Source organism: Labrus mixtus, chromosome 1 (assembly GCF_963584025.1).
Source record: "Labrus mixtus chromosome 1, fLabMix1.1, whole genome shotgun sequence".
Taxonomy (NCBI): Eukaryota; Metazoa; Chordata; class Actinopteri; order Labriformes; family Labridae; genus Labrus; species Labrus mixtus.
In genome coordinates this window covers 26,988,693-27,001,816 of record NC_083612.1, presented here as the reverse complement: position 1 = coordinate 27,001,816, position 13,124 = coordinate 26,988,693, and the positions used below count along the sequence as shown (strand labels likewise).

The following is a 13,124-nucleotide window of genomic DNA, read 5'->3' as shown; positions in this document are numbered from 1 at the left end:
GTCTTGATGCTATAAAAAGCAATCCAGCTTGTGAGTTTTTTTCCCCCCAAGACGTTCAGAATCATGAATGATCCTACTAATACATTTCTTTCCCACTCGTTTGTGTGCACAAGTGTTGGACTGAGATAAATGGCCCACCCTGTTTGTTGTTGTTTCATAACTGCTTACTTGGACATGGATCATCAGTAACTTCTCACAAACATTTAAGTATGGCATAAACACACACACTAGTGCACACAAAGAAGGAAACAGGCAGTAACAACATGATTAATTTGGGAGGCTTTTTTGGCCACTGCAGTAGTGAACACTACAGTGCACAGCAGATGGAGGGAGTGGGAGGTACAGGCTCTGAAAATGTTGTGGATCTGGAGGTTTCACAGGTGTACCAAAGACATTTATTATAGAGGAAGAAGGATGGAGGCTCTGTGTGTGTGTGTGCGTGTGTGAGACGGCACATAAACGTGTGTGGTTCTATTTTTGCTGCAGGGCTACTCAGCAGGCTTGTCTCTGTGAGTCAGGGTGAATGTCGTGGCGGTGACATACAGACACACTGACAGAGGAGACGAAGGGTCAGACAGATGCATCATGGGAAAGGTTGAGGGAGAGCACATCTTGACACAAGTGGACATAATAGGTGGTGCTTTGAAGTGGGTTGTTATTTTCTTAAAACTTTTTTTATTTAATTAAAGAATTGCATCACCTGCATTATTTTATGCATATTGTATTAATGATGTAAATCTGGTTTACATAATGTAATTATGCAAAACCCTCTAATTTTATGGCAGGATTATTGTTATCTGACAATGTTTCTTTTATATTTTAAAGATTTTAACTTTACTTACATCCTGGATTTAAATATGTTATTGCTGATATACTGAAGCTTCAGTGAAGTACAAGTGAATAAAATGTGAGTTTGTCAACAAGAATCCAAACTGCAAAAAAACAAAAAATCCAGACGGCACATTAAACAAATCAATAGATGGATGAAATTTGGGGGGGAAAATGCAGGACTAAAATGTACCTATTTAAGCTGAAGAGTGAAATGCATCCTGGGAAATGATGTAGACTCTCTGGTTCATGAATGTGTGAGTCAGTGGTAAATTCTGTGTAAGGTCAGAAGCTGAGCTAAACACGTCACCACAGACGTTTCTTCTGCTGCTACCTATAGCTTACAACTAACAAACCAGGCCATCCTCCAAAAAAACATGGCATGTTGTTGTCTTTGCATGCATCTATGATGCATGTGTTTATTGTGTCTGTGGTTATGTTGACAGGAGAACAGCTAAAGGAGGAGCAAAAGAAGTCCACTGACACAGCTAAGAAAGGAAGCTGCAATGAATAAAATAAGCAATGCACAAGTCTTTCATCTGGAGGGAAATATGATGGTTTACCTGCTAATCAATAAGCCTCATGTACAGCCTGTTTGTAACTTATATTATTATTTATAACTTGACATTTGCCAGCTTCTTGCTTCTCTCTAGCCCTACCCTGTTGTCCAAATATGGCCACTACAGGCTCCAAAAAAAAACAAGATAGTGATGGTCTAATTATCGAACTTAAGATCGCAAAAAGGAAGTTGACTAACCAAATGGTGACGTAATGCTGACTACCTCCATACTTATGCAGGCCTAAACAATGATGTTTATCTACTCAATCACTTTTAGTGCCTGAATAACCAAGCAGTTTGTCTTATCCTGTCACTGGTAGGCTACTTGTGGATTTGTAAACAAAAGCAATTGTAAAAAAAAATTTGAAGGAGAGGGTGAGCTTTAAAGATGGCGGATAAATACAAACCGTGTTTTAATAATTGCCATGCTGTAGCACGCTGTGATTGGACAGTTTGATCCATGTCAGCTGGCCATTCATTTTCTCCTTTCTCTTCTTCTAATTCTCTGTATCGGCATTACTCTTTCTCTGCTATGGACCCCTATCTGTTCTCATATATCTGCCTTTGGCCTCTCTGACTATGCAGTTTTGTCTCATTGCTAAATGTAAATGTAAATACAGTGTCTCTACTAAAGGGCACTATGGGATATTTTGTAGTGTCCTTTACCACTGAAGGAAGACAAAGTGTCATAGAGATGAAGAGTGTACACACACTAAACACACACTTTGTCTGCATGCACTCACTATGCTAGCTGAAAAACACAAGTTATGGTTATCAAAGATATCAAATTCTGACTTAAATTAAGAGTTCCAAAGGTGGCTGAATCTGAACATGACCTCCAACTATTTGTAGCCTTGCCTTGTTGTTTTGTGCTTAGCTAACCCTCCTGGACTTTGTGCTATTTGAGTATTTTCTTTACGGGCAAAAATGTGAGGATTGATCTTCTAGTCTCATCTTCAAGTGAAATCGTATATTTTCCAAAACAGTGAAATGTATCTTAAATGTAGTTCAGTGTTATTTGGAGAAGGCTATTACATTCTTCTGTCACCAGCTGTTTAGTTGTACAGCTTGATGCCTATGAATCAAGCTTTAATAACCTGCTCATTCTTTTTTTTACGCACTCAGTGGCAGCCGTGTTGCCATGTGCCTTCTTGTTGTGGTGAAATCTAAATGAAGAATTCATTAAAGCAGTTTTTTAGTGAGTCTTTTGAGGCTGCTTACTCTGAGTTTATCTTTCACAGCAGGGCTAGCAGCACTGTTTCCTCCCCTGCTTACTGTCACACCTGATCATGACTTTACAGTCCATTTGGTTAGCTGAAAAACGTGCCTTTGTTTGTTCAAGCTATTACAACTACCTAACAAAACAAGTAAAATATGTATTTCTAGGTTCATTAATTATAAAAAAAAAAAAAGAAGTACCCATGTCTTTGCATGAGTCAGATTTTTCATACTGCACTGCATGGCAACAGCTTCCTCTCATTTTCTGTCTCCTACACCTTGCTTCAGTGCTTTTCCAGGTCTTTTTCTGGTGCAGGACTGTCTCAGAGCTTTCACAGGTGGCTGCTGACGTCTCCATATACATATTTGATAGACCTTATATTTTCCCCTTGAGGATAGTGAAATATTAAACTCTGTGTGGTGGCCTTTTAGACTTTTTTAAAGGTTTTTTGAAAATTGACTTCCTAGTGAGATTTTTAAAATAAAAAGCCACTGTGACATGTATTTAAAAAGCCTTCTTCATTTGGAAATCTGAGATGTAGCTTGTTTCTCTACCTGGACAATTTGATAACTCTTAATAGAAATGTTTGCATGTCATATGAAACTATCATCTAAGGGCGATTTGGTAATTCAATCTGTAATCTCTGCAGCTACTGTGATGAAGAAGACTGGGGCCGTGTAGTCCTGCTGAATGAATTGCTCCTTCTTTTTTATGAAACGTCTTTCAATTGTAAGAACTCTGTATTCATGTTGGCATAATATATATCTTTCAGCGGGATGCAAAGGGACAGTACCTGTTTGACCTGATCTGCCATCATCTCAACCTGCTGGAGAAAGATTACTTTGGCATCAGATATGTCGACCCGGACAAGCAGAGGGTGAGTCTGAAGCTTTAATAATAGACCCAATGAAATTGCAGTCAGATTTAATTTGATTGAATTCAATGGCTTTTGGGGTTTTTCTTACTTCTTTATTCCGGTCTTACCTCATTTTCTCTTTTCTCTTTTCTTTCTTCTTGATTTTATATTGTTTAGGTTTTTTTCTCTTCACATTTGTGCCTGTGATGTTTTTTCATCTAAACTATCTGAAATGATTCACCATAAAGTCATGGTACATGGTAAATGGACTTCAGCTTGTATAGCAATTTTCTAGTCTTCTGACTACTTAAAGCGCTTTTACGCCACACACACCTACCCATTCACACACTGATGGCAGAGGTTGCTATGTAAAGTGTCTATCAGTATAAACTAATCCCATTCAGACACATTCATACGCTGCCGATGAAGCAGCGGTAGCATCTTGGGGTAAAGTGTCTTTTCCAAGGACACATTGGACATGTGGCTGCAGGAGCTGCTGATCGACTCCCTTACCTTCCAGTTCAGAGACAACCTACTCTACACTGACCTTCAGCTCTGGATTATATTAACAGTACCTGTGCTTTCTAATTCAACAGAGAGTTTCATACTGAGACATTTGAATTAGATAATCAGCCTACATAGTTTTTTCCACTTTTAATGCCCTTATTTTGTCTTTCTATCATTTGTTACTAGAGATGTGTTATTTGTCACCTTGTATTTAAAGTTGTTGTCACAAACTTGATGCTTTGCTTCTTTGAATCAGCCGATAACTCTGCACCCATACCTAGCAAATCTGTCTTTTAACCTTCTTTTAGACTCATTTTATAATGTTCAAAGTGAGAAAAGATGGTGTCTTGTTTAACTGGCCAGATTCTATTTTGAAGATGTTAGCAATCGTGTCTGTATGTATGTATGCAAATGTGAATCTGAAATGTCCAAGGACACCCTGTGAAGCTGGTGCAAGGATGTGAAGCCATCTGTGGCCATTTTCAAAGAGAACATAGCTCTTCTACTCTTTTTTGTATATCTACACACTATTTTTAGAGTCTCACAAGTGGTTATGATTGCTTTATCAAATGTTTGAAGGTGTAAATGACAGGTCTAATGACTCTTCCTGCTTCATAAATATTCAGGACAGGTAAGCTTGCATGTCGATTATACAGGATGACAAAAGGCCAACTGTTTGATATCAATATCAATCACAGAAACTAGAACAGTCCTTGATGAATTTCAGTGATTAAACCAAGTATTTGTTCAGCATTCACTTCGTCTTCAAAAGCTTTTCAAAAATACGTACCAATGTTTTTCATTTAGCAGATTCTTTCTACATGTTGTATTTGACATAACTCAACTGAGACAAATAAAGTGAAAAGTTTAGAATAAGTAAATAGTTTAAAGCTAACACAGTATCTTTGTGTTTAACAGTGACTGTATTTTGAGTGCAATGCCCCACCACTGACAGCATGTAATTGTCTCACTGATTAGAGCCAGTTTCCTCTTGTGATGCTAAGCACTCTCCTGATTATCTTCCAAACAGCTCTCTCTCATCTCCTCTCTGCACGGTGACTGTGTTGCAATGTGACTGCACGGGATTGGGTCTAAATAAACACAAGGGGATGAGATGGGAGTAATTCCATTGTGCCTTCCAGCTATAGATAACAAGACATCACGCTGAGCTGCTGAGCAATCAGACGTCAGATTGACACTTCAGCAGCTAAAGATTCAATGTCTAAAGTTCCCGTCTTACTTTTTCTTTTTCTCTGTTTCAGCATTGGTTGGAGTTTACAAAGTCTATTGCCAAACAAATGAAATGTAAGTATTTCCTTCTGGATGCCTGAGTGGTTAGAAACTCATGTCCAAGTTTGATCACAGTGATGTTTGTCTTCTTCATCAGCCCAGCCTCCGTTCACCATGTGTTTAAGAGTCAAGTTTTACCCACCTGATCCTGCCGCCCTGAAAGAAGAAATCACCAGGTAAGATTCCAAGGTAGCTAGACTGTTGGAGAGGAGGGTGGGGTGTAAATGTAGATGAATATCCCCCTCTCTCCTGCTGATCGACGCTTTAAGAGCGAGGGATTTATTCTGCATTTCCAATTGAGTCAAACTGGTTGTATAGTACAAGCCAGTCACACAAATAGGTGTAGTGCTGAGCAAAGTGTGACAGCTTACTCCATAGCATGGCTCACCTTTAACTTTGTTTGACTCCAAATGGACTTGACTCCCTGAAATGGATGAAAACCAAGACAAAGTGTTAGGGATATCTATGGTATTCCAAGATTACTTCTTTCTAGTAAAAACACCTGGTCGACACCTTTAAACCCCTCCCATAATGCAATGCGGACAGTCGCAGTTAAATCAGAGATACAGGTAGCCGCCCTAGCCTCAAGCAGGTATGAAGAGTGGGTTACAAAGCTCTGCTATCCTGAATTCCTCGAGTCTTTCACATTTTATACATCCAGATCTGTTTCTTTAAATTGCAGTCATCAGACTCAACTGATGCTGACTCAAGTGACATCATTTGAGGCAATTTATCAGACATTACACAGCTCCCTCAGGAGAGAAAACACAGCTCTGTAAAACAGTTTAATGTACGTTGTATATAAGTACGTAGTATACCTTTTTATGAAGGTGTGGTGGTTAACCATGTGCATCATCAGTGTGTCATTGTTCTTAATGTCATCATGTCATAGGTGTATGTGATGGTGTTGGTTTGATAAACTTCTAAAGGCTCAAGAGAGGAGAAAGGAAATTATTCACGTGTACTGTGTTCATGTTTCACAAATCCCTGACATCACAAATTTCAGACCAATGTTTAAGAACTAAGGACCTAGACTGTGTACCCAGTCAGGGTTGCACGTGTCTGTATTAGTGAAATGTTTAAAAAATAATAGCAGATGAAAATATCTGATATTGCAAATCATGCCTTGCACGGTGCACATTTAGTGAACCAGTCAGCTTGTTTTTCTAAGGGGCTGATAAGCACAAGTTTTTTTTTTTAATTAAACACATTATAACAAAACACCATCTTTTCATTAACCTTTCCTCTGACAAGTACAACGTTCTTAGAAATCCTCCAGATTTGACTCTGGTATGGCAGCTCTTGTTGTTTATTATATCTGGTGGTACATAACCACCACTTGGTAGCATCAGACATAATGTGCAGACATTTTTATCTATTTTAATACAGAAATTCACCAGAGGTGGCCTTTTAATACGCTTCTTATGCTCAACAGAACAATTGACTCCACCTTATTGATCTTTTGGAAGGCTTTAGCATCGTTTAAAAATGCTGATGTAGCTGGCCACTGCACTTTTATTGAACCACTTGGGATGTAAACTCTGTTTTAAACTTTATTTCTGTAAGTAATTTAAGTATTTTAAGGAAAATTCAAATCAAGTAGTGAAAATGTACGTTGTAATAAAAAACAAACAAAAAATACAACTCTTAATTCATCACAGTATTAACGGCTAGTCTATGTCAAGCAGCAACCTATCTTGAATGAAGCGGAAGTGCAAAAATATGCAGTTCCTCGACTGTCCACTTGAGGCTGTCTGCAGAAGCCCCCGAAGTCACTTACACACCCTTGAAATGCCCTTTCTAATGACATAAATATACATGTTGTATATACATACAGCCTGGTTAAAAAAGGGGTTTTGGTCTAAATATCTTTATGGACGCACACCTCGTTAGGACGTTCAAGACCTGCACGGCTAAGCTCCTGCTCTTTGCCTGTTTCTTGGTTGGCTGAAGGTTAGTTTGAGACAGCATTTCCAATATTGGTGACTGGTTGACTTCAAAACTCCACTTCAGAAACCAATGGTTGATGTCACAGCACTACGTCCATGTTTTATAGAGCATTGGTCTATGTGCTGGGGGACTTACCTATTCCCATCTTTATGAGCTGCAGTGTCATGGAGCTCCTCACCAGTACTGTGCTGTGTGTGGGATCTTTGACAGCTGAACAAACTGAAGTGAGGAGACAGCCAAAGTGCTCCTGAGCGCACAGATCCCTCAAATCACTTCCCTCGACTGGTTGCCACGCAGTAAAATCTCTTATTCTCCATCCAGCATGTCTTGATAGAGAAGAGCTCCGGGGAGGGAGAGCTCCTCTGTCCTCTGCCATCTGTTCTGTCTGGAAGCAGTCACAGACACACAAATACAAGTTAGATCAGCAAAAACATGACAGGTAACAGCATTATGCAGAGATTTGTACGCTCAGTTTTTAAATTACAGACTAGGTAATATGTTTTGCTGATAACAGGAACATCCTGTGATGTAAAAAAAAGACAACATGGCCCAAACTCTTCTTTGCCACTTTTCATTGCAGTGCTTTAGTTCTGCTATACTATTTATTGCTTTGCTGCTTGGAGAGAAGCCAAACCACAGGCATTTGAAATGAATGCTGGGAAATTGACAGACGAGTTATCTCTGGATATTGTGGATGAGAGCAGAAAATTGAGTTGCTCCCAGTGGACCTCAGTGTGAATCAGCGGCCATATTTTAACTCCCAAATGCTCAGAATGATTCGGATTTAGCTTCAGACCAGCCTCCAGTAAGGCAATGACCTGTGTCTAATTGTTCCTGTAGAAAACATTTCAAGTCATGTTTTTTTTCTAAACTTTAATTTTAGAGTAAATAAATATGGAGTGATTAGAGAAAATATGAAATGGCCGTGGAGTAAGTAGTTGAGGTTTAATCCATTCCTTTTACATTTCACTGTGTAGAGCAAAAAGGTACTGTAGCTTATACAGAAATGTGGGAGCCTGTATCTCTCCTGTCTGATGGTAATAGATCATATTCTCTGTTCAGAGCGTGGTTGATGTCGGACAATGCTGTTAGACAGTCTAAACATGTTTTATTGTAGGCAGATTCATAGAGTCTCTGGAGTGTTTATCCTTCAAATCTTTGAGCAGATTTTTGTTTGGTGGAGCCGTTTAGATTTTAAAGTAGTGGACAGACACATATACCATGTGCTGTTAAAATACTGTAGAACACTTACAATCACCATCAGCCACAGCCGGAATCAAAATTTGTCCTTTTTCTGACATTTTCAATGTGCTCTTCCAAAGGCAGCAAGTGGTCAATCATAACACGAAAGAAAACATCAAGCTTCTCTCAATCCGATTTTCACCTCTTCTTCGTGTCTTTCAGTGTTCCAGGTTCTTTATTTTTTAAATCAAACTTCCTTTAATTTAATTTAATTGTAATTTTTATTCAACCTTTATTTAACCAGGTTGGTCCCATTGAGATTAAGAACCTCTTTTTCAAGGGAGACACGGCCAAGCCAGGCAGCAGAAAAAACACAAAGTTATAGACAGAGACACAAAGAGAGACAAAGTACAATTTACAAAACACTACATTTAGCATTAAAATAGAGCCATCTATGAGTCAAATCGGGGAGTCAGCAGTTCAAGCAGTCGAGCTAAAAACATCGGCATCCAATTGAATCTGCTTCCATGTCTTTCGTTTTAGATTTAAAAACATTTAAGGACACCAGCTCCTTGAGCTTTAAGTCATTCTGCAACAGATTCCAGGCTAAGGGTGCAGAATAAACCAAAAGCCCTTTTCCCAATTTCTGTTTCTGAGCGTTTGGGACAGAGAGCATAAAGAAGTCCTGAGAACGCAAAGAATACTGCCCAGTACTTTTCTGCATGATAAAAACACATAGATAGTGAGGAAGCAGACCAAGAATTGCCTTATATCTAAAAGTGTACCAGTGTAAGAGCCTACAGGATCGCCAGAGCGGGCCATCCAACCCGAGAGTACAACTCACAATGGTGAGTCAGTGCTTTACAGTTTGTAATGAACCTCAAGGATGCACGGTAAATCGTATCAACCATATGGAGACACTGAGCAAGAGGCGTGCATGTACAAAAGATCACCATAGTCTAAGACAGGTAAAAAAGTTGCAGCGACAAGACGCTTTTTTACATTAAAAGAAAAACACAACTTGTTGCTAAAAAGAAAACCCAGCTTTAGCCTCAGCTTTTTCACCAGGCACAGCACATGTGGTCTAAAATTAACAGACTCATCAATTAAAATACCCAGGTATATGACTTTTTTTATGTCACTGGTCACTTCAGATTTAATCTCAGGATAGTCTTTGTTGGAATGACCAACTCTACATATAAATTAATCTGATCATTTGTCATGTCATTGAATGAGCCCTTGTGAAAGGTTTCCCAATTAGTCCAATCAAAACAGGCTTTCATTTTTTTTTTTTTTACTTATCACAGAAAATGCTCCATTACTATCAGCCACAGTTGTACTTTGTCTATGTGTTTTTTAAACAAATGTTAGCCTCATAACATGTTAACCTAACATGTTAGAAAATGATACCGGCTGATGGTGTATCATGATTGTGAGCATGTTTACTTGCTTGCCATGAATTACTGTGCAACAAATCAGGGACCAGTATGCATTTCGAAACCTTGAAAGTGTTGCACAATTGTTGCAGGTTCAGCATCAGGGAAACTAACACATTTTGAAGCCCATACACAACAATCTCTCTCAGACACACCTGGGAAATGACTGACACCTTATTTGTAATTGTAAATATCCCTCATTTGTGTTGCCATGAGAACCACAGTGTATTTTTCATCTCTTAAAAAAGACCCGAATCAGTTTCTCTGTGTTCCACTCCACAGATATCTCGTCTTCCTGCAGGTTAAGAGGGATCTCTACCACGGCCGTCTCCTGTGTAAGACATCAGATGCTGCTCTGCTCGCTGCCTATATATTACAAGGTATGACATAATACAGAACTCTCATTTAAGTTTTCAAAAAAGCTGTGATTCATTTTAAATAAAAACATCTTCTACAAGGAAAAAATCATTGACACTGGGTGCATTCTGTTATCTTTAACAGATAGCCATGATGTGTTTTGATTGACAGGCTAATCCTTACATCCAGAGAGGTTAGAAGCATTAAGGAGCAATTTCCCTGTCAAACACTTGATAGGGAGTCCAGGTTTCTAACCAGCGTTTAACCAGACAATACCTGACTCTGAATGTTCCCAGGTGTACCCGTGTCACTTTATAATCCTAAAGGCTTAATCAAACTATACATTATACAAAGACGATAAGTTATGTGCTGACTTACTGAAGGCACTTTTTACTTCCTACAAGTAAAATAACAGTGGTTACCAAACTGGGGGTCAGCACCTCCTTGGGGTTGTAAAATTTTATGAAAAAAATTGTTTCATTTCTAATTATACCCGATTATTAAGTGGAATGAAAATGAAATTAACATGTTAAATACTTAAATTTAAGTCTTAAAGCTTTCTTAAGGCTGTTGTATGCTTTTTGTTGTTCTTTGGTGTTACCTTTGTTGTATGCCTTAACCACCAGCCGGGACAGTGGGGGGTCACCAGTATCTGGCATGCCTCTGGTATACACATTGATGTCAAACGAAGAGAGACAATACCAGTTAAGTGAAGTTATTTGGGGTAGCTGTGACTCAGATTAGAGTGATTTGCCTTTCAAACAGAAGATTGGCAGTCTACACTGAGCAAGGTACTGAGCCCCAAAATTGCTCTGAAAGCATTGTCTACGGTGTTGCAATATGTGTGAATAATCAGCTGTTTAGTGGCCTTGCATAAGACTTGTTTAGTGTATCAGTGAGTGTGAAAGGATGGATGCTGTTAAGGCACTGTATTAGTGCAATGCATTAACATTTAATTAAAGAGAAAGGAGGGAGGTTAATGATTGGATGAAAAAATGTGGAAGGAACTTACCTGATAAATGGCCATTTAGGTGTTTTTCCAAACTTCTGCTATATCTAATTTTGGTGTCTGCATAAGCACCCACCTTCTTTGTCTGATAATAATTGAGGGAAGACTAAATGTCAGTGTGTCCTCGGGCAAGATATTGAATCCAAATTGCGGCAAATGGCTTGAAGTGCGTACGAGTGTGTGGATGAATTGTGACATTTAGGGTAAAGTGCTTTGTGTGGTCAGACGACAAAAAATGGCACTATAAATGTGCAGTCCATTTAATAAGCACTCTGTGGCATTGACAACATGTCAGAAATTGTGAAACTCTAATGTGTGGTACACATATAAACTGTGACTTAAACACCCGGTTAATAATCACACTTTTGCACTGACTGTCAGAAAATAAGAATTTGTTGTGAATAGTTCAGTACAAGCTCCCCAGAGAGCAGACAAATACCCAAACTGTCCATGTATTTCCTCTACAAGTTGTTATGATGCCAGTGTTCGGCTGTGGAAGCTACAGGGATGCAAATAAGCCTGGGAGATAGTGTAGACATGCCACCTGGATGACTTATGCATGTAAACAGGGTCAAAACTGACAACGGGTTCTTTCAATATGAAACAGAGAATTTCTTGATCCATTAACACTCCTGATCCTATAAACACATAAAAATGATTGGGCTGGTCTTTAAGTCTTTATGTGTATCTCAGTTCACGTGCAACATGAGTGTTGAGCTCCTGTTCATTAACACTTGACCGTAATGAAGCATGCTTTTGATGGCGTTTTTTGTGCAGTCGAAACCTTGTCGTTTTATCTTATGCTCCAAAGTAACCTCTCTGCTGATCACAACATCACTATACAAAGATTCAAGTGGCAAAATGTTTTTATTGGAGCTTTAGGAAATAAAGATCACATCTTAACACATTTCTGAAATAGTTATTTACATCACAAATGATAAGGATGCAAGTGCGAGTTTAATGAGATACTTTATAGTCTACCTATGAATCATTCCCCTGGTATTACTATGAGCATATTAAAATATTTCATTTTTTCAATATAACTTATTCACATAATCGAGCAGTTTACATGACAAGGCCAAGGAAGGACAACTTTGAGGTTTGAACAGGGAGTTTTTTTAGTAAGCAAGTAGTTTAAAATCGTCATCTAACCTTGTTAATGTTTCCTTTGTCTTTCTTGCCCATGTTTCAGCTGAAATTGGTGACTATGACCCCGGGAAACACCCAGAGGGCTACAGCTCCAAGTTCCAGTTCTTTCCCAAACATTCAGAGAAGCTGGAGCGGAGGATTGCCGAGATCCACAAGACTGAGCTGATGTAAGGTGACACCTGTCCATGTCCCTTTGCACCTGGTACTCCTTCACTTCCACAGTGCAGGCATGAGGGAGGCACACCTGGTCCAACACGGAACCTTCCTTTGTCGTGCATCTAAAATTCAGAGTGTAGACGTGGCAAACATGAAGGAACGTCTGCTGTGATATTTTTAGTCTCCATACAGCTACTTTGTTTTTAGATAATGTAGCAGTAAAAACACTTGGAGGTCACATTAACATTAATTTAGGTGCAACAGTGATGCAATTAGTTCAAGCTGTAGTGCATTCTTAACTTTCCATCGCAGTAAATCAAAAATGATCTTGAATAACGGGTGATGATGAAGAGCATCATAGCATACTGTTGATGAGATGGAAGATATTGCAATGATTTCTTAAAAGTATAAACTACTACTAAGTACCTGTTACAAATAAAATAAATGAACAGATCATATGAAACTTCTTGCAAAGAAAAAACATCACATAGAAAACATGTCTACAAGATCATAATCTGGTATATGCAGAGGGATTGTTTTGATTTTCAAAGCTTCTTAATGTGCGTCCTTACCGTGTTGTTGAAGTGATGGTGAAGTGTGTTTCCTCATAACTCCTGTTTATATCA

At 38.8% G+C, this 13,124-nt stretch overlaps 1 protein-coding gene across 1 annotated transcript in view; it reads left to right on the top strand.

Annotated features, from left to right (window-relative positions):
• The window catches only part of frmd5b (FERM domain containing 5b), a 73,769-nt gene that overhangs the window by 48,923 nt on the left and 11,722 nt on the right, over positions 1–13,124 (top strand). Inside the window, exons 2-6 of the mRNA XM_061040569.1 lie at positions 3,379–3,483; positions 5,232–5,274; positions 5,357–5,435; positions 10,110–10,207; positions 12,386–12,509. Of these exons, the coding sequence (XP_060896552.1) occupies positions 3,379–3,483; positions 5,232–5,274; positions 5,357–5,435; positions 10,110–10,207; positions 12,386–12,509 (449 nt within the window). The remainder of the gene's footprint in view (positions 1–3,378; positions 3,484–5,231; positions 5,275–5,356; positions 5,436–10,109; positions 10,208–12,385; positions 12,510–13,124) is intronic.